At 39.5% G+C, this 22,371-nt stretch overlaps 1 protein-coding gene across 4 annotated transcripts in view; it reads right to left on the reverse strand.

Moving 5' to 3' along the window:
- Positions 1 to 22,371, reverse strand: part of Kdm1a (lysine demethylase 1A) — a 52,668-nt gene that overhangs the window by 15,376 nt on the left and 14,921 nt on the right. For 2 of the 4 annotated variants that reach the window (XM_031379107.1, XM_031379109.1), the window contains exons 3-9: positions 18,597 to 18,656; positions 13,522 to 13,655; positions 9,800 to 9,878; positions 8,834 to 8,926; positions 7,996 to 8,102; positions 5,531 to 5,612; positions 3,480 to 3,574 (exon numbers count right to left, since the gene is read on the reverse strand). In XM_031379107.1, the coding sequence (XP_031234967.1) occupies positions 3,480 to 3,574; positions 5,531 to 5,612; positions 7,996 to 8,102; positions 8,834 to 8,926; positions 9,800 to 9,878; positions 13,522 to 13,655; positions 18,597 to 18,656 (650 nt within the window). The remainder of the gene's footprint in view (positions 1 to 3,479; positions 3,575 to 5,530; positions 5,613 to 7,995; positions 8,103 to 8,833; positions 8,927 to 9,799; positions 9,879 to 13,521; positions 13,656 to 18,596; positions 18,657 to 22,371) is intronic. The other 2 variants (XM_031379110.1, XM_031379108.1) reach the window with 1 other exon arrangement.

The raw sequence follows: 22,371 nt of genomic DNA on the forward strand, positions 1-22,371 counted from the left end.
CCTTGGCTGTCCTGGAACTCACTCTGTAGACCAGGCTGGCCTCGAACTTAGAAATCTGCCTGCCTCTGACTCTCATTTTATAAATGTTAAGAAATCTTAACGGCTGAGTAATCTCTACTCTAGGTGGGCCTTGCTGGCTCCAAGGGAAACTTAGTTGTTTGTTTTGTTTTGAAACAGGGTTTCTCTATTGTCTTTGTCTGTCCTGGAACTTGTAGACCAAGCTGGCTTCAAACTCAAAGAAATCCACCTGTCTCTGTCTCCCAAGTACTGGAATTAAAGGCATACTCCATGGAGCTAGGCCTCAGGAGAACTACTTTTAAGTTCTTTGAAGAGGAGACTTGGCAGACAGTCGCACAGGCAATCACTCGCCCTGCCCACCTATCTTCCTGAAAATACAGGCAGGTGTAACAGAACAAAATGAGAATCTGAACTAGAACCCCAGGAACAAACTGATTCTTAAGTGCTGACCACAGTGGCTTTAGGGAAGTGCATGGGAGATAAAGTTTTCCATTCTGCAAAGTGAAACTGCTGACCTACTCAACTTCTCATCTTCCTGCATCCTTTGTAATTATAAGCATGTGAAAACACGGTTCTCTGTACTGTCCTCTAAGTGACAAACTAGTCTACAGGTCAACACTTCTGTATTCTTACTGAGCCATACCATCCGAGACAGAAAAACATATTAATGTGGCTTCTAACATATAGTTATGCAAAAGGCAAGAAGAACTCAAAGCTACAAAGAATTCTTTCTAAAACTAAATAAAATGCCTGAAGAACCATCACTTAGCTATAGCATCAAATAACAAATAGACTTAGGGGAAAAAAACTACACCATGGCTGGAGAGATGGCTCAGCAGCCAAGAGCACTTACTGCTTTTGCAGAGGATGCAGGTTCAATACCCAACACCCACGGGGTATCTCACAACCATCTGTAATTCCAGTATCAAGGGATTCAAAACCCTCTTCTGCCCTCCATGAGCAACAGGCACACATTACGCACAGAGATGCATGTACGCAAAACACCTGAATACATAATATAATTAAATCTAAAAGTGAAAAAAGGAAAGAAAAAACATAGCCCTTGTTCAAACTACTGAATGTTTCCCCAACGGGCTAGACTTCAGATAGGGAGCTTAAGCCAGCACATAATATATGTTTCTATAGTATGGTCACCAGCAAATGCTGAAGTTCTTATACAAGCTGTTTATCATATCTCACACTGAAACAGGAGAGACCATGCTTCAGGGGAACTTGCTAGTGGATATATTATTAAAACATATGTTTTTTTAAAAATGTGCTACATAGAAATAAAATCATCAATAACGTTAAACACCCCCCCCCCCCAAAAAAAAACAACCAGCCAGGCAGTGGTGGCATACACCTTTAATCCCAGCACTTGGGAGGCAGAGGCAGGTGGATTTCTGAGTTCAAGGCCAGCCTGGTCTACAGAGTGAGGTCCAGGACAGCCAGGGCTACACAGAGAAACCCTATCTAGAAGAGGAAAAAAAAAACCCAACCAAACAAAAACAAAACAAACCAGCACTAAGGATCACTGATAGAGCAACTGCCTAGAAGCACCGAGGGCCTGGATCCCATTCCCGATGCAGGAAACACAAAACTAAAAGCTTATTTTATGAGCTTAGCTAAGCTGTGCTTGGTTCCACAGGCCCGCAGTCTCAGCCCTTGGAGGACTCAGGTGGGAGGCTCAGGAGCCAGTCTCAGATAAAGAGCGTATGAACACTGAACGAACTTCTCTGGTTATCTCTTGCTGCCTCGCTTCTCTCACCCAGCCAGGCTCTTTCCTGCTGCTAACCTCAAATACCCACCTCATCCAGTCGCTTCCCCTGTGCCAAACTCTGCTCCCAGCACCTACACAGCAAGGCTACACTGTAGCTTGTCTTCTTGCCTCACCAGGATGAGCTCATCCTTTCCCTCAGAGCCTTCTCCATCCACTCACCTTCCTCAGGCCCAGTGTGCAACCATGGGCGGAAGTCCTAAACTGCACCTCACAGATGTGTTCCCTCCCCCTTTCACCCTGTCCCACCAGTCACCTCCACACACCCTCATGCCCTGACTCTTCTGTAGCAACTGGCTCTAACTCTTGGTAAATCTGCCTCAACTTGATCTTGCTGATAGGCTTCTTGCATGTTCTTTCATTTGGGAACCCAGAACATTGGGGCGGGTAGCTGGGGCCCTGAGTCGCAAACCAGGTTGGTTTGATAGATGCTAACTTCTGGATGACAGGTTTTTTGTACCCTCTCTCCCAGAAGAAGAAACAGGACAAACTAAATAAACTGGGGAAATGGAAGTACATTAATAATACTCTTCCTACTTTCTAATTTTTTTTAAATTTCCATAATGAAAACTGGAGGGGTGTTATTCCCATATAAGTAACACTGGACTGTGGCAGAGAACTATCTTCAACTTTATTTTTTTTACTGACTTTTATCAGTAAATTATTAGTAACTTTTTATAAGTTATTAAAAAGTTAACATCTATTTTATCCCTTATCTCTCATTCCACTCTTATTTTGTTAGTTTGTCTCTCACAAACAAGCCCTGAAAAGAAATCTGAATATTCTGGTCATAACCCAAGGCATTTCCTTAGCACCAGCCTCTTTCTGATCTAAAGCCCATAAAGCCCACAGTCAGGAGTAGACACAGATGTCAGCTGAGATCGTCAGCGTGCAAAACTCAAGAGTGGGGAATCTTATCACTTTTGGTAACAATAGCTAAGCTATGACATACAATACATAGCACACTTTCTTCCTCAAAATACAAAGTTAACCATATGTTTACATTCTCAGACAGTGGTTTCTCATCCTGACAGGGGAGCTGATCAGATTTCTGCTAAACACAAACTTCTGAATTTTACTCATACCTGCAAAATCAGGACTGCCAGGGACAGCCTAGCCCTGTCTGACCCAGGTCAGCCCACTCGCATCTCAGACCAATTATGTTGCTGCTAGTCTCACACCAAGGACAAGAAGCTCCTAAGGCTCTGACCATAAGCACTAACTTACTCTACCTCTGGGTAAGTAAGTTCCACTGTTTGGCTGTTCCCTGTTCCGTCAGAAGCCTTGATCTATACACACAAAGCAAAGTGACAGAGCACACAGAGCTAAAGCACATGATGGAGGGACAGCACAGAAATATGAAGACTCAGGTTCAATTCCATAGGTCTATTGAAAAAAGTGGCTAGGGCCAATTAATTATGTGGCCAGTCTTCTTTCAATTCCTACAGACAAAATGCCTAAGCAGACATGTAAATTGCACATATACCATCATCTCTTCCTATATAACTCAGAGTTAAGAAAACAGCCAGAAAAATGTCAATTGTTTCTAAGTCTCTATATTCACGCCATGCTCTCCTCTCTTCTCAGTCTGTATATTCATATCATGCTTAGTAATACATTCCCCTAAAATGATTTCCAACTGAACCGAAGAAATTTTGAAAAGCTCTGTTTGTCATCAACTTACAGCTTGTCCATTGGCTTCATAAAGTGGGCATTTTTGCTTGATCTTGGCCAGTTCCATATTTACTTGTTTGCTGACAACAGCCATGGGATTCCCACCTAGGAAAAAACTCAAAGTCAGCATACTCTTGAAATAAAAAACCTCAAAGTCAAATTTTCTTTACTCAAATTAAAAACATGCTAAATTCAGCACTTTCAAGGCAAGAGACAGGAAGATGGAGTGTTCAAGACCAGCCAGGCTATATAATGAGACGCCCTGTAGAAAAAGCAAGGGCTGGGGATAGAACTCCAGATCTTGTCTCTCACTTTCAAGGCACCGAGTTGGATCCCCAGCAGCATTGCCAAAAGAATGAATAAAACAGCTGAAAATGTAGGGTGTCAATTATATCTTCTATTTTAAAGCTCACAGGGAAAAAAAAAAAGGCAAGACCAATGTAAAAATATTAAATAAGCCAGGCACCTTTAATCTCAGCACTTGGGAGGCAGAGACAGGTGGATCTCTGTGTTCGAGGCCAACCTAGTCTACAGAGTGAGTTCTTGGATAGCTAGGGCTATACAGAGAAACCCTGTCTGGAAAAGCCAGGGGGAAAAGTTATATTACTCATAACCCTTTAAGTTAATTTTTTAAATACAGAGCTTTCTACGATTTAGGTGTACAGAATTACAGGCTTCACATAAAAAGATTATAACCCATTCTGAGATAGCTATAATTTAGTAATATACTGCAAACATGTTATGCTATGTAGCTATAACTCTTAGTGGATTGGTATGTCTCACCATATAGTAATTTAATCTTCTAATGTGATTTCTAGCGCTGTGCCATTAGAAACAATGTTATGTTGGAAATGATCCAAACACAGCATCATTTACTAGTCTGTTTCCTTAGGATAATTTCTTTGAACTAGAAAAAGATGCCCTAGTGTCAAAAGACTTGTACAATTCACATTTTTCCACCTTCAGAAGGATACTTGGCAAGGTACCTCCCACTAATAGGAGGTAAGGGACCTGGTATGATTTAAATATACTTTGCCCCCTCAAAACTCAGGCTGGGCCAGGTCGTAGTGGTTCACACCTTTAATCCTAGCATTTGGGAGGTGGGGGTGCGCAGAAGCAACTGGATCTCTGTGAGTTCCAGGCCAGCTTGACCTACAGATTGAGTTCCAGGGCTTCCAGAGCTACAGAGAAAAACCCTGTCTCATTAAAACAAAACAACTCAGAATCAAAACAACAACAAATTCAGGCTAGAGTTTAATTCCCACTGTGAGAATTCCCACTTAATCCTCCTATTCTGGCATTCAAAAGGTAAACACTTCTGAGATTATATGATAGATAAACTTGATTGACTCTTATTAGCCTTAGAAGAGTGAAATATAAAGGCACTCACATCCCGTTTCTTGCCATGTGATCTGAACTATCCAGAACTATTAGCAAGAAGCCTATCAGATTATTGCTCCTTTGGCCCAGTACCACAACTATAAGGAAAGTAAGTGAACTTCTCTCATTATGACTCTCTATCTGTGGTGTGTCTCTATGACTCACTGTTTGTGGTGTGTCCCTATAACTGTCTGTCTGTCTGTGGTGTGTCTCTATGACTGTCTGTCTGTGGTGTGTCCCTATGACTGTCTGTCTGTCTGTGGTGTGTCCCTATAACTGTCTGTCTGTCTGTGGTGTGTCCCTATAACTGTCTGTCTGTCTGTGGTGTGTACCTATAACTGTCTGTCTGTCTGTCTGTGGTGTGTCCCTATGACTCACTGTCTGTCTGTCTGTGGTGTGTCCCTATAACTGTCTGTCTGTCTGTCTGTCTGTCTGTGGTGTGTCCCTATGACTCACTGTCTGTGGTGTGTCCCAATACCTGTCTGTCTGTCTGTGGTGTGTCCCTATGACTCACTCACTGTCTATGTTGTGTCCCTATGACTCTCTGTGTTGTGTCCCTATGACTCACTGTCTATGGTGAGTCCCTGATTAGTATATTATAAAATTAACTATTGGTTTAAATGTAAGCTCTATCTTTCTCATTTTAGATTGTGTATTGCAGTATCAAATTAAACTACTTACCAAGACCTGTTACAACCATGGCTCCAAGATCAGCTACATAGTTTCCTTTTCGAAATGTAGCAACCCGTCCACCCACACGATCCTGTTTTTTAGAAATGAAATAGTCAAAGTCATTTAGCCTGTTTTAACCATAACTAAGCACACCAGGATTCAATCTTCAATCTTTCATAATATAAAGAGAAAAATCTTATGTCAAGTTAGTACTATGTACACAAAACATAAACCAATGATAACTTGAAGTTGAAGAAAAGATTGGGATAAGCATGAATATCAGAAGTGATCTGTTATGGTACCACGTGATAGCCAGAAGGCTAAACCTGATACTCGGCTATTCTAAGTGCACAGAATTCACAGGGCCCACTCAGAAAATATATGCTTAGGCACTCCAACACTAAACCCAACTTTCTACCACCATGATTTGATGCTTACACTTGAATTACTACAGTTACTTGTGATGGGGGCTGGGTATTTAATCAAGTTGCCCTGGCTAGTGTTAAACTGCTGAGCTCACAAAAGTTCAAGTAGCCTGGACCTCAGATAGATACACTCACTGGCTGTTGTTGTAACTGTGTCTTTTGGTAGACAACTTCTCTGACAAAAGTTCTCTCCTAAGGAACCTGATGCCCAGAACAAACCATGTCTACTAAACACAAACTGGTAACAAGAGCTTTTAGCCCTAAACAGATCCAGGCTTCTGTCTACTGATTAAGGTTTTGGGGATAGAGAAACCTTACTGAGTTACAGTGGGAACTTAAAATACGGAAGATACGAAAGCACTCTGGAAATTTGAGATATACAACAAAGATTATAGAGCAAAACTTTACGAGCTATGATGTGGGAAGGATCACAATGACCTGCTAAGCCTTCCTTCCTTTTCTCTTAACACCCAGTACAGCGAACACATACAAAAGCAACAGCCTATCAAGAAAATCATTCTTATTTCCCTATACTCTATTTAAATATTATTTTAGGGGCTGGCGAGATGGCTCAGCAGGTAAGAGCACTGACTGCTCTTCCGAAGGTCCTGAGTTCGGATCCTAGCAACCACATGGTGACTCACAACCAACCATAAGGAGATCTGACGACCTCTTGTGGTGCGTCTGAAGACAGCTACAGTATATTACGCCCAAGCAAGCAGGGGTGGGAGCAAGCGGACCGGAGAGAGTGGGGCCATCCTGAATTCAATTCCCAGCAGCCACATGATGGCTCATGGCCATCTGTACAGCTACAGTATACTCACACACTTAAAATAAATAAATAAATAAATCTTTTAAAAAATATTAAATAGTATCTTAAAAAATCAAAACTTTGGGGGCTGGAGAGATGGCTTAGCAGTTAAGAGCACTACTGACTGCTCTTCCAGAAGTCCTGAGTTCAATCCCCAGCAACCACACAGTGGCTCACAACCATCTGTAATGGGATCTGATGCCCTCTTCTGGTGTGTCTGTAGACAGCTATAGTGTACTCACATAAAATAAATAAATAAGTCTTTAAAAAATTAAAACTTCTTAAAAAGCAATTTTGAATTAATTATACATAGTATTTTAAAGATCTTATAAAATGTTGAAATGTTTAGGTTACTAAGTAAGGTTTTTTTCATTTTTTTTTTAAATAAAAAAAAAAATCAAGCCACTAGAAGGCAAAATATGAAAAAAAAAAATGATTTATGTAAACCGCTTTTCTAATAGCTTCCTGAAGTGACCCTCTATCACCCTTTTCACCTTCAGTTTCTGTTTCAAGATCCAGGAATAATGATGAATACAACTAATCCTCTTGGTTTTACCTGGTTCTTGAAGACTGGGTCTACCTGACATAATTCCCTTTCCCTGTCTATCAAACAAGGGATATAATTTAATCACTGTAAGCATCATCTCCTTCAAAGTTTATGACCAGCCCAAATTAGAGAGACAACTCACTGGTTAAGAGCACTGGATACTCTTGTAGAGGATCTAAGTTGAGTTCCCAGCGCCCCCACTGAGTGACTCACAACCAACTGCAATCCAGCTCGAGAGATTTGATGCCCTCTTCTGGGAACCACACTCACATTCACACCCAAATATATGCATAAAACATACAATTATAAACCTTAAAGCAGAAAAAGAGTGCTAATAGTAAAAAATTATCTGAAATTATCCACCCAAAGGACTGATGGATCATTTATGAACTCCACATATTCACTGATCACTTTCTAAAGATCTATTGTCAAAAATAATTTAGCAAAAACAGAATTCAATGGTAGAGCATTTATTTAACTACTGTGTGCAAGGCTCTTGGGTTTGATTCCCAGCACCAAATAGTCATAATATAAATAAAAGACACAACACTAACACTAAAGAGTATCCAAAAATATTCTATAACACTACAGAAACCAGCCTGGGCAAGCACAAATTCTCCAATTCTTTAATTTGTAACAGGTAATTCTTTACCATGTTTCCATCAGGTCAGGCTTCTAATCTCAAACTTACCCTGGCTTCTAGAAGTGTGACATCCATCCCAAAACTCTGTAGTTGTCGAGCTGCTGCCAAGCCAGAAACACCTGAACCTATAATAATCACCTTTCCTGTCTTTTTAACTAAAAGGGAGAAAAGAGAACAAAAATTATAGTATTTTGTAATTCTGGGTTTGTGTATTTTTTTCTTCTCACAAGAACTTTTGGCTTTTTAATGTAATGTCTTAAACAATTCAGTTACTTTCAAACTGTAGAGACTGGAAATTATAAATGTCAGAGACTTGTAGAAATTAATTCAATGCTATAAGCTTGTAACCGAATGTACAAGGCTGAGTCATGCTAGTAATTTGTAGTTCTGTGGCCTAACCACTCAGGAAGCCCTTCACAACTGTGCCAATGTGAGCCATTCTCTTTAAGAGTTTTACTGCTGTTTAAGTTAGTATTCCTTTCTGAAAATATTAATTTTTTTCTAGAATATCTTTGTCTCTTAGATCCCAGCAAGACACTGCTCAAACAGCATGTTAAGGGCAAATACTTTGAAAGCAAAAGGAACCAGAGGGAAGCCTCAAACCTGCTGCCTGCATAACTGACTTCTCCCATTTCTAACACTCTTTAATTCAAAGTTTTAAAAACTGGAAATCTTTCTTTTCCTAAAACCTTCTCAAGCAGGAAATTCAGAGAAATGTGTATATATGTATGTATTTATTTATTTAATATTTGACTTATAATCTTGAGAATATTTTCACTAATGGAAACATTAATAAAAGTAAGCTGTCACCAGCAGCACAAATACTAACCCAGGCCTAGTAGTATTACTAAAAACCACTTAACTGGCTTGGTGGGGAAGTCCTTACTTGGTAAGGGTTTTATCCTCTTGTAGATGCCGAAGTTGATAAGACCATGGCGCTCTAAGTAACTGTGAACTCGGTGGACAAGCACAGTATCACCTGTAGAGCACATTAAAAATATGTTCACATTTCCAACAGTTTAAACACACAGCTATTCTAATTGTTCTCTTTAATGTGAACTCATCCTACACATGAGATCTTGGCAAACAAAGTCGCAGAGCTATCAGGCTGTAACACAGTGCAAAGTGTTCAACAAATGGGGGTCGGGGAGAGATTGCTATTTGGAGACAGTTTCATGAAGCTGAGGGTGGCTTCAAACTTGCTACGTAGCTGGGGCTGACCTTGAACTAATAAATAATCCTCCTGCTTCTACCTCAGAATGCTGAGGCCACGGGTATGTGCCCACATACCTGGCTAAATTGGCATTTTAAAGATGATATTATGGGCTAGAGAGATGGCTCAGCTTTTAAGAGCACTACTGACTGGGTCCAAGGGTTCCCAGGTTCAATACCTAGCATTCACAGGGTGGCTTACAAATGCCTATAATGGAATCTGATGACATCTTCTGGTGTGCTGACATATAAGTAGACAAAATACTCAAATACATACACAAATCTTTTAAAAAGATATTACATTACAGATAAGACAGAGAGCAAACCTTTGCAAGGTATGAACAATGTTCATATATTTTAGCAAAAACTTTTTAAGACTTTGTTGGGGGTAAACAGAAAGAAAACCAGATAATTAGCTAATCAAATACTAAAGTATTCCATAGATCAAAGTGAGACAATAGATCTAGAAAAATATTTAGAAATCTCTTAAACACATGCATCAATACAATTTACAGACCAAGAAAACAAACAAAAATCAAACTTTATAAAGGTCATTTCTGCACAGCATAAGATGAAATAAAATGCCAACGGAAGCTGCAAGGCTCCCAAGGGAACTTCTCCCCACAAACACAGTACTTACTGTTGTAAGGTGCTTCTAACTGTTGGAGAGTAGCTTCAAACGTCAGCTGAATCTTTGGGTTGTCCAACCATAACTGCAACTGTATTTAGATGGCATAAGTTGCATTACACACTCGCAGAAACACGTCACCTAACCAGTTGTAAAATCATCTCTTAAATTTAAGACTTCTACCATGAATTGTGTATTTTCACACACAGTGAGGATTAGAGTACTGACAAGGAAGCCATTACTTAATGAGAAACTGTACCAATGAATTACTGAAACTAGAGGCTAGCTGACCTTAAAAAGGAGGAAAATGTCTAAATAACCAGTAAGAAATAGCATTTAAACCTGGGGTTATGTAATTCCAGATACTGAGCAGATTTAAAAAAAAAAATCAAATCACACGGTTATAATCATGCAGGTATACAGGGGCAGAGAAGTGTCAATGACAGACCCTTGGTTTGGGTTGAACAAGTAAATGAAGTGGAAACAAAAAACAAAACACAGAGACTAGACTGATTCTAGTTCTGAGACAACCAAGGGAAGGTACAAGATAGGATGCTCAGAGGAAGTAAGATCTGCAGTATGATAATGAAGTGAATGTCACAGGACTCCTAGAGGACAAGAATGGAGGAGAAGACCTCACATAATAACAAATTGGGAAGCCTCTGACCACATGGCAGAGAAACAGGAGAAAATCACATTCCATTACTCAAGCCAAGACAGTATTAGGTTTAAGAAAGAGAAAAAACCTTTAATCCCAGCACTTGGGAGGCAGAGGCAGGCAGATTTCTGAGTTCGAGGCCAGCCTGGTCTAAAGAGTGAGTTCCAGGACTACACAGAGAAACCCTGTCTCAAAAAACAAACAAACAAACAAACAAACAAACAAACAAACAAAATGAAAAAGAAAGAAAGAAAAAAAGATCACAACATAGTCAATGGTTCAACATGAGTTTTAACAGAAATTTCTCTCTAATACACACACATACACACACACACAGAAAATACAAAGCAGGACTGGGGAGATGGCTCAGTGAGTAAGAGCACTGACTGTTCTTCCAAAGGTCCTGAGTTCAAAACCCAGTAACCACATGGTGGCTCACAACCATCTGTAATGAGATCTGATGCCCTCTTCTGGGGTGTCTGAAGATAACTACAGTGTGCTTAATAAATAAAGAAATCTTTTACAATGCAGGATAAATAGCATCATATTTAAAGTCTTGCTAAAAAATTCACAAGCCCTGTTTTGTAGATTAAGTTCTAATCAAGGAGTTAGTTTGATTAGATAAACCAATTACAAAGGGTGTGACTAGAGCTATCCCACTTTTTGGAGAGCTACAATCAGAAGAGAATGCAATTTCTCCCACATCCACGACTCAAGCTCTTCAACCTTCTCACAGTGTCTTTCTCTTTCCATCATAGGATATAAAACTCAGTCATGGTTTTATTCCAATTGCACTCAAGTCACAAGGCTAAAGACCTAACTGAAATCAGGGACTAGACGCAATCACTGCAGAAGAAAGCAATCACTAGCCAAAAACTACAGTACTAACTTGGGTCAATCCTTCACCAAATCTGGACATTGGGTCACAGGAAATGAATCAGATTAGAACAGAAACCACTGCATAAAGCCATCACCCAAATTTAAGTAAAAAGCAAAAATGCCCATCAAATGAAATAAAATGAAGGCAATTTTATCTAAAATTTCCTCTAAAAGCAAATATTATAGGTATATACCTACTGATACAATCATGAGACGAATCAACTTCAAGGTTTCCATTCAGTTTTTTTTTCTTTTTTTTTTTTTTTTTTTTTTTTTTTTTTTTTTTTTTTTTTTTTTTTTTTTTTTTTTGGTTTTTTGAGACAGGGTTTTTCTCTGTATAGCCCTGGCTGTCCTGGAACTCACTCTGTAGACCAGGCTGGCCTCGAACTCAGAAATCCGCCTGCCTCTGCCTCCCAAGTGCTGGGATTAAAGGCGTGCGCCACCACTGCCCCGCTCTCCATTTACTTACTTTACCCTGACTTTCCTGTGTTTCAAAATTCCAGTATAACTGACCTGTCATCATAATTATATAGTATTTTGTGATACAAATTTAGCAGTGGTTTGTACAATCTAGTAACTAAATTAAAGAAGCGAGGCGTAAAAAGTAAACATTCTTGGAGACATATGCAAAACACGAGAAACTTCATAGATACTTTGAGAAAATGATGGGTATGTTAACAAATAACACTTTGCCTTCCCCAATAGCTGATGAATTTTGTTTTCTTTTGAGACAGATTCTACTATGTAGCCTAGACTAACCTTGAATGAGCTCCTCCTGCTTCATCATCCTGACTGCTGCTGTTAAAGGCAAGACTACTATGCCTGATAGCTAAAGAAATGTTGGCAAAGAATATTTAAACGAAAAGAAAAGAGCATATACAGGACTAATAAATCCAAAACAAAGCAGTCAGCAACAGTAACCTAAGAAATCAAAATAGGGTTGGTTTGCTCACAGTAGCACAGAGCTATTTAATAACACAAACGGCAAGTGGAACAATGCAAATGGTGATGGTGATGGTGGCACACGCCTTTAATCCCAGCACTTGGGAGGCAGAGGCAGGCGGATTTCTGAGTTCGAGGCCAGCCTGGTCTACAGAGTGAGTTCCAGGACAGCCAGGGCAGAGAAACCCTGTCTTGAAAAACAAACAAACAAAAACACAAATGAGGGCAGGACAATGAGAGTATAGTTCAGTTTTTTTGGTAGATCTATACCAAAATGCTAAAAATGTTCCTAATGTTTAAGGGTTTTAAGCCCGGTATAACCACTATTAAAGTGAATGTTCTCTTTGGATATTGAAAAAATATGTATACTAAGTTTTGATTTCTACAAATTGAGATTCTACTTACATATACTAGGAATCATGCGCATAGTAAGCATATTCCATACACAGAACTAGAATGCATTAAAACTAGTGGGAGTTTAATTACAATAAAGTAAAAATGGAAGTTTATGTTAATTAAATTACAGTCCTATCAAGGAGAAATATTATACAGATATTAATTATTAAATCTAGAGGAAGAAGTTAAATCAGGTGATAAAACAGGGTTAGAAGTGCAGCCTTGCTTTCTGTTTGTGTTTCTGAGATAGGGTAACCCTGACTGTCCTGAAGTCACAGAGATCAGCCTGCCTCTGCCTCCCCAGTGTATGCCACCACAGGCTGAGGAAAAGCAGTGACTGCTTAAAGTAACTGCTGGGGTCTGGCTGAGATAGGTTCAGTGTCCGAACACTAGCCTAGAATGGAAACAGCCATCTCTGCACTTATCCCTACTCCAGCCCAAAAAGAGTTGAGACAAATTTTGTTTTATTTAAATGTAGAGTCTTTATGTATTTATGAGGTATGAGAAGGATCCTTAAAAATGCATGCATACAGAAATGAGACATCAGCTCCAGTACCCACTGGATGGCTCACAACTGCCTGTGGCTCCTGTTCTGGAACATCAGATACCTTTGGCTTCCATAGACACCTGTGCATTCACATGCAAGTACCCACACAAGCACACAAACCACAAAACCAAAACCTATAAAAATAGATCTTAAATACCTAAAGGAAAAGACAATTTATCTCTGGCAATAAATTCTGGAAAAAATATATTACAATTTAAAATTTTCTGCCCTTCTATTTGTCTTCCTCATTCCCGACAAAATTTATAGGCACTTTTCAAAATCCAAGTGAAAAACAGAGGCATAGACACTTACTGTGCGGTTCCTGATGAACAGAAAGACCTTCTGTGTCTGCTGAGGCCCACTGATGATGTCTGGGAAACAGGCTGCTTCCTGCGAAGTCATTCGGTCATGGGGAAGTCTGCTCTGAAAAGCCGCACCCTCCACACCTAGCAAAGGAAGCAGAGGACTACTAGAACAGTGCAAATGGGCAGAGACTGGCAGTGATGGCACCTCTAGTCCTTTTCTGCCTGAAAAGAACTATAAAGCTTTGCCTAATTCAGACTGATACTGCCTGTTAAAAGTTGTTGTTTTTTTTAGTTTTGCCTCAAAAATTAAAATTTCAGGTACTATCCAAGCTTAACATCTCAAAGTTTAAAGTTTATTGATGAATTATTACTTTACAACAAGCCAACTAGAATATTTTCATCCATTAATCAGGTAAGACTGATTTATATTCTAATTAAAATGAATCACAGATAGCATACAATTTAGAGGAAAAAAAAAAAACAAGTGAAAGGAAAAGTACATCAACAAGCCAGGAGTAAAAATGTAATCACAAGCCTTCTTTTGTGATTCCAGCATGATATGGAAAGTTAAAGGTTCAAAACTCAAAATCAAAATTACACAATCTTATCAAGAGCAAGATGTTTAGTCCTCACTATCTAGTGTTGGCAAGGGTCAGAGAAATTAAGCAGACTGTAATGGTTAAGTCAGAAGAAGGCTAAGAATTTATTTCTGCCAGCAACATTAGAAATACTTCACTACATACAAGAATTGCTGCTACACATATTGTATGAGAGTGCACACATATATTACAAATAAGTTATTCTGAAATTACTTAAATTGACTTTTAAATATTTTATCTACTAGATAAACTCATGTCTGTTAAGGAGTTTTGGAAAGTTAGGCACATGCTGGGGTTATAGCTCCAATATCTTAACAGGACAGCAGCATCTGCACGGGCCAGACGGGCCTGGGGGAAGCTCAGGAAGTGTGTGCTTAGCTAGCCCTAGGAATCAATCCCTAGCAAATTTCCACTCTGGGAAAAGGAAAGGGACAAGAAAAGGTACAATTTTAGACTTTCTAAATTCAACAAAAAGTAAGACAGTAAGTAACAACGCAAAAACCCCTATATGTAATATTAAAAAGTCATAAAACAGGACGTTAGAAGCAGTGATGGAAGAGTGTAGTAAAGAACACAGCAGGTACAAATTTAACTTGACTACTGCAGCTACTCTCCTAAGGGATCTGTTTCCACAGACACTAAAATAACAATCACACTTAAAGAAATTAGTAGTCAACAAAAAAATACTGCCCAGTGCTGACAGAGGCCACACCTTTTAAATAGCTATTCTAAAAGAGAAGCACCATCCACCACTAGATCTAAGGGTAAAAATCCTGTGCTCCACATTACTACATAAAACCAAACATCAATCCTAACTTAACTAACTCCAATTTAAAATCAAAGATTGTCAGATAATTAAATATGGCTTAAGGGATAAAAATAAGAGCTATATGTTGCTGGTGGCATTTGATATTAATTGAGGAGAAAGTAGTGGTGGAGGAGGTGCTAGCAGGGACAAAAATTTTCTAAAATTATGCAGATTTGATGTCCCTGTCTCCTATCCCCAAACCAAAACAAATGAACAAGAAACAAAATTCAAACTCTAAAATATCTCAAATCCTTATAATGAACAGTTATCTACTCATTACTATTTAGTGCCTAGGCCAAATACTTAATAGGTTATAGTTTGTGTGTTTACTATTAATATGAAAATAATGATCACTATTAAATCTTCATTAAACTCCATTTTTCAGCTGACCATGGTGGTGCATGTCATAACACCAGCACTCCAGAGGCTGAAGCAGGAGAATCACACATTTAAGGCCAACCTGGGCTATATGACAAAACCCCACTGTAAACCCAACATAACATTAACAGAATTCTTTGGCTTGCCAAAAATAATTTTCTTTCCCAGCTAATACTGTATTATACCCTGGCTTAAAAGACTTCTACTACAATAGATTATTTTTCAATGACAGCAAGAAAAGGAATATAGAAAAAAAAATCTTACCAAAATTGCATATGACATTTGGTTTCAAGATGCAAGTGTTCTTCAGGAAAAGCAAAGAAAAAAACTCAGACACTTGGCTAACTTTGGGCATCTGAGGACTAACAATTAAGCTAAGCTATTTACTTCACTCTGCAATTTCAAAGTACTTCTCTAAATCAGAATTCAAAATACTACACAAATGCAATTGAAGAAACTAAAAAGATGATGGTATTACTACATAAGGAACAATCCTGCTTTCCGGGTCTATCTTCCTGCTCTGACACCAAGAGCAGGTTCTCAAGGTGGAACAGCCTCCACGAGGCTCAAGAGCACAGGCTCAGCCCAGACATCTGCAGGCCTGGCTAACAAATCAAAACTCTCCGGGCGGTGGTAGCACACGCCTTTAATCCCAGCACTTGGGAGGCAGAGGCAGGCGGATTTCTGCATTCGACGCCAGCCTGGTCTACAGAGTGAGTTCCAGGACACCCAGGGCTACACAGAGAAACCCTGTCTCAAAAAAACAAAACAAAACAAAACAAAAAAACAAAACAAAACAACCTCTCAGTCATGGATCTTTCTTTCTTTAGAGATAGATTTTTATTTCAAAGAATGAAGGCCATTATGAAAATTGGGAGACAAGATTTAAAACAAATCTAGCCTTTTTCCAAGAAAACAAAAAGTTAATTTGGCAAAAACTATCCAGAAACCAAATCAAAACATCTTCCTTAGGTGTGTTGATTTAGCTTCCAGAATGAAGCAGAGACAACTCTGGACAACCCTACAACTCACACGGATCTCCGCACAGGAAACCAGTGACCTGGACAACGACCTCTTTTTTTTTTAAAGTAACCAAAAGTACATAGAATTCAGAAGTAAGTTGCACTTGATTCCGGAATACAGTTCTCACTTCTGTGTTTGGGTACACTTAATACAATCTATTATTTTAGAAATTTAGAACATTACAAAGATGTTGCCTAAATTTTTAAGAAGCCTCAGCCTGCCTAGCTTCAGTCCTGCCTCCCACCTTGACACAGTTAATTCTGGAACGGCCTCCCTCCAGTCTGCAATCACACTGAACCACCATGCCCTCTCTAACCTGACGCCATCTCTGAAAACATACAAAACCTTCCTTTTTAAAGAAAAGGGTGGGTTAACTAGGAAAGAATATAGCAGAGATTTTATGCCACAAAATTCTTTTTCCCCGATTTTTTATGAGATGTAAATGGTATTTTGACTTGTGTAAGCAATAAAGAAGTTAGAGAAAGGAGGCCTCCAGGTATCATTTGCCTTTGATTACTGTTTAAATTTTTTTAAAAAAAGGTAAATTAACAAGATTTCAGACTGAAAGTGAAAACAAAAGCCTGACAGGATCTGGATCTACATAAAAAGTCTTTACTTAAAATCAGCAGGTGTAGCCGGTCCTACAACAAGTTTAAAATAAAAAAAGAGTAAAGACAGGAGGAGAAAAGCAAACTCATGAGTTCTCATACTTAGACTTTGTTTGTGGCAGATAGACGCCTACCATTAGTATGCAGAACCGTCTATACATTAAGAAGCGAGGTCCCTGAGTTCTCACTTCACAGCTGCTGGCTCACTGCTGGCCAGCTCATTAAGCTGCTTTGGGTTTCCTTCAGGCTCTAACTCATGAACAGGAGATACACCACACTATTTGTTTGAAGGCAGGAAGTTAGACACGATGACCTTAAGCGTCCATCTAGCTCTAAGACTTAGGAAACATAGACATCAACATGGATTTTAAGAAACCAAGATACAATCCTGGCTCTAAGAAACCGTCAAGATTACCTGGCTTCATTTGGAGAAGAATGCTGACCACTTAGGCATGTTTTAAACTCAGTGTCACATACGTACAAGAGGGCTGGAAGGTTCACAACACTCACCTCCCTCCTGGTAACACCCAGAACTATGCTCTACAGTTTCACACGACAGTCTGCTGTTGGACCAGCAATACAATATACTGTTTATTTAAGCAAAGACAAAAAGTTTCTAAAAGCAAACAAACAAACACCAACAAGAAAACTTGGTTTCCTTGAAATTAAGACTCTATAGAGGTCATCCCTAATCAAGTTTCAAGGAAGATCTCCTGCATCACTCAGTAAAAGGCATTCTAAGAAGTGCACCCCTCTGAGGTAAGCATGGACTAATTATAAGCCCCCTGATCCTTGGGACAGTGTGGAAAGATCTCCACTTTGAACATTCCAAATCTTCTTGACTACGAACTACCAACTTCTCTATCTCCAAGGAACTACATTTGATCCAAAATAAGACACAAATATGTCCTGAACCTGTTAGAAAAACCGCTACAAATATCTTAATCTATACTTAAATGAGAGTTGACAGCCTTCAATATTAAATAATATGTATTCCAATTTTCTCCAAGTGTCTAAAGAAACCAGCTCTTGGCCCTGGCACGCACACACTCATACACTTCAACGACGAAAGGATGAAACACAAACATGTTATTTTAGATTCTGGGAACAAGCTTAATTGTTCCAAATGATGGCCCTATATTCTTTACTTTTTCCTAGAAATCAAAATTCAGAGTTTGGTATGAAAAGAGAAAACCCTTTGAATACTTCTTTTAAAGGCAACTTTTACCCTAATAATTCAACTGTAAAGTGACTACATACAATTAATTGGAAAAAGTGCCCAGCACCAACAATCATACCTATGTAAGGTGTCACCTACAGTCTAGTCCTAAAATACATTAGCCTTGTAAAGACTTGAATCCATGGTTTCTTATCTGCGACTACTTCTATATTTCTCTTTAAAGGTCCCATTATTCCCGAGAGAAGTACCCGCCATCTCCTCAAAAACACGAAGAATGGAGGGCTGAGATCGGCCTGAGGACTTCAACAGAGTCTGCTTGCCTTTGCTCTGGCTACACTCTCTACTTATATTACTCTGTCCTGTGGGTCACATCCCTGTGCTTCTGGCTACAATGAGAATACCATAGCCAAAAACACTAGCAAGCATCAATCACTCCCTGACCTGGCGGCTCTTGCTAAAGTGGCAAGCATCTAATGCCACCCTCACCTGATGCTTGGCCGTCTCCATACCCTCCAGAACTGTCGTCTTGAAGTCCTCCTGCTTGCCCTGTGGAAGGAAAGAGGAGAACTCAGGGACCTTACTCCATAAATTAAAATAATATCTGGACATAAAGGCCTAATAGCTGGTGACTCAAGAATTTACCAACTAGTAAACCCATCAGAGCTCCTTCTGTAATCAAGGCCCAGGGAATTACAACATCTTTCAAATTCTGGTCAGGACATTTCGACTTCACATGCTGATCCTTGTTAAAAGGCAGTAGAACAAAGTACACAGTATTTCTAACCCTAAATATTTGCTGCCACTCTTATTTAGTAAATCTGGATGGGGATGGGAGATGGATTCTAATATCCTTTAATTAACTGTTGCTACACTGAGAATGTCTAACATGGGCTACAGGACCTGAAACTGCATCAAGTCAAGTCTCTTAATTTTCTATCTAAAAAGCCAACAAGCAAATGACTGACAATCTTAGTTAAAAAAAAAAAAAAAAAAGGAAAAATCCTGTCCTTATGACAGCAGGGGATATAACTAAAAGATTCAGCTCCCAAAAGTAGTTTTGTTTTCCTTCCATACAGAGTAGACAGGGCTGGACTGAGTATTTTAGAGCTTCCTCAGTGAAGATCAGAGGCCAAGCTGCAGACACACGTCTGTGGGAGGATGGAGACACTCAGGCCACGTACTAGGGAACTTAGACCTTAAGCTATATACTAAGTCCTGATATTTAAAAAAAAGAAATAAAATCTCCTCAATGGTACTTTGTAGAACTTCAAGAATCAAAGCTTTAATTTAAATTCAATCAAAAATATCATCAACAGACTGTCTTCTACAATCTATCCACCACACAGACACCAAGATCTTAAGCTTCCAGCCCCCTGATACACTGCAGGAGATCACAGTGCGGCCTATAAAAGTAGGAAAATGCAATCTCCCGGTGATCTGAACTTAAGACAAGCTTCATTACGAAGTTTATTTTCAAATGTTCCCACAAGACAGCAGATTGATTATTCCACCATACAATTTGCCGGGAGTAGGAAAGTCAATCATAGCCTTACAAAACCGTTCCAAGGCCTATGAAAGTTTAAATGACATCTCCATCTTAAAGAATATTAAGAACTGAAATACAAGCAATGACTTTTGACAATACTAACAAAATATGCTGGGAGGTGGCAGACACTGTTTTAAAGATTTTCCTATGCTCTTGTCTAAAGGACCCACTAGATTCTAGAAGGTTCTTCAGCTTAGACAAGATACAATGATTTGTTGTTCAGAGCCCCTAGGAAACAGTACATAGGCATGATGAGAAGATGAACTGCTAAATCCAATGTACAAGCTAATCTTGAGAACACAGACTCTACAGTTTAAGTCAGAAATGTTCACTCTTGGTATGATCTTTTATTCCTAAAAGGTATTGTGGGTTAAAAAAAAAAAGAGAGAGTGTTCATTTGTTTCCCAACAGAACTACAAGCTTGTAACAGTAAACAAATACAGTTTAAGATTAACATTGGAATATTAGTTGTTCTCTCTCATACGATGTTCCTCCTCACTTGGCAAAAATGAAGGTTTCTTATCTCAGAGACATTTTACTACTTAAAAAAGAAAAGGTACCCTTATTTGTTTTCTGAGATGGAGTTTCACTATGTAGCTCTTGCTGACTACTCACTCTGTAGACCAGGCTGGCCTTGAACTTACAAAGAACCTGTGACTCAGTCTCCCAAGTGCTAGGTTTAAAGGCCTGTGCCACCACACCAAGCTACAAAAGCACTTTCAACTGGCCACAGAAACTCAGTTACTCTACCCTTTCTATTCTTATCATTTCCCTTTCTCCAACTACAATGCATGTCATACAATAAGCAAACTTGTTTCAGCTACAAAACTCTTGTTTTTCTATTGTCAATGGTATGCAACAACAGATATATTTCTTTCTTTCTTTCTTTTCCCGAGACAGGGTTTCTCTGTGTAGCCCTGGCTGTCCTGGAACTCACTCTGTAGACCAGGCTGGCCTTGAACTCAGAAATCCACCTGCCTCTGCATCCCAAGTGCTGGGATTAAAGGTGTGCGCCACCACTGCCCGGCCCACTTTATTTTTTTTAAGATCTTATTTATTATAAATAAGTATACTGTAGCTATCTTCAGACACACCAGAAGAGGGCTTCAGATCTCATTACAGATGGTTGTGAGCCACAATGTGGTTGCTGGGATTTGAACTCATGACCTCTGGAAGAGCAGTCAGTGCTCTTAACCACTGAGCCATCTCTCCAGCCCTGAGATATATTTCTTATTCATGATTACTGTGCTACAAATAACTATATGACAAGAACAAGGTAAGGCAGTTTTTTCTTGCTTCTGCTTTTATAAATTACATTTTAAAAATTCTTATAAAGGCACTGAGCCAAGTAAAATAATGTATACCTAAAACCCCAACTACTTGGGAGGCTGAAGTAGGGACCAAATCCGGGTCCAATCTAGCCTACATAACAAAACTGTTTTTTAAAAAGGATATTCTTGCGGGCCCAACTTGAGACCCACCCTATGGGTAAGCACCAATCCCTAACACTATTAATAATAATTTTTGTTATGCTTGCAGAGTCTAGCATGACTGTCATCTGAGAGACTCTACCCAGCAGCCGACTCAGACAAATGCAGACTCCCATAGCCAGTGTGGATCTTGGGAATTCTTTTTGTTTTGTTTTTTTTGTTTTTCTTTTTCGAGACAGGGTTTCTCTGTGTAGCCCAGGCTGTACTAGAACTCACTCTGTAGGCCAGGCTGGCCTCGAACTCAGAAATCCGCCTGCCTCTGCCTCCCAAGTGTTGGGACGAAAGGCGTGCGCCATCACTGCCTGGCTTGCACTTGTACTTAGTGAAGAGCAAGCCATTACCACCTAAGCTCCATGGCTGGCCCCAAAAGGGTGTGGCTTGTTTGCTTGTTTTGCACTGCTGGGAACTGAACCTATGACTTCATGTATGTTAGGCAAGCTTGCCATTACCTTGCTCTATCCCTGGCCTGGATCATCTTTTTGTTTCATTCACTTCTAAACAAAGACAGGGTCTCATGCACTCCAGGTGGGCTTGACCTGAGAATGGACTTGAACTCATGCTTTCACCTTCCAAATGCCACTAGAAAGCACGCTGCCGGCTGAGTTACAGCCTCAGTCCTGCCTGCTGTCTTTAGTAGTAGTATTCTGGATGAACTCTTTTGAGACAGGGTCCACACAATGTAAAGTTCAGTGTTGGGATTATAATCATGGACTGTTACATCCAGCTCATCATTTACTTCGTAATGGCATAGAAACAAACAGTAACAGCTAACTCTCCATCCAGGTAACAAAATATTCATCTGATCTGGGACTCTCTGGACTTCAGGACTCTGCTGCTCCTAACGTGAAAGCAAACAAGCACAGACTCAAGATAAAAACTGAAAATACTAAAAACAACTCTTTTGGTGCCACTGCTTTCTGTTTTCATCTCAACCAAAATATATGCACACAAGGAATTCTTGAAGCACTTAGACTCAACTTCTCCAAATGGAGAATCAGTCTTTGGCTTATCTCCTGTAACAACTGTGGACTGTCCCTCAGAACTCCAGTTCCATCGCTAGATGCTTCTTCCTCCCGAGTCACTCACTCAAGGGGCCATTTTGTCAACATCTTAAACAGAAGTCAGTATTGACCTTCAAACAGTCATATACGGGGCTGGAGAGATGGCTCAACAGTTAAGAGCACTGACTGCGCTTCCAGAGGTCCTGAGTTCAATTCCCAGCAAC

This window comes from Mastomys coucha, unplaced genomic scaffold (genome assembly GCF_008632895.1).
Source record: "Mastomys coucha isolate ucsf_1 unplaced genomic scaffold, UCSF_Mcou_1 pScaffold18, whole genome shotgun sequence".
NCBI classification, from domain to species: domain Eukaryota; kingdom Metazoa; phylum Chordata; class Mammalia; order Rodentia; family Muridae; genus Mastomys; species Mastomys coucha.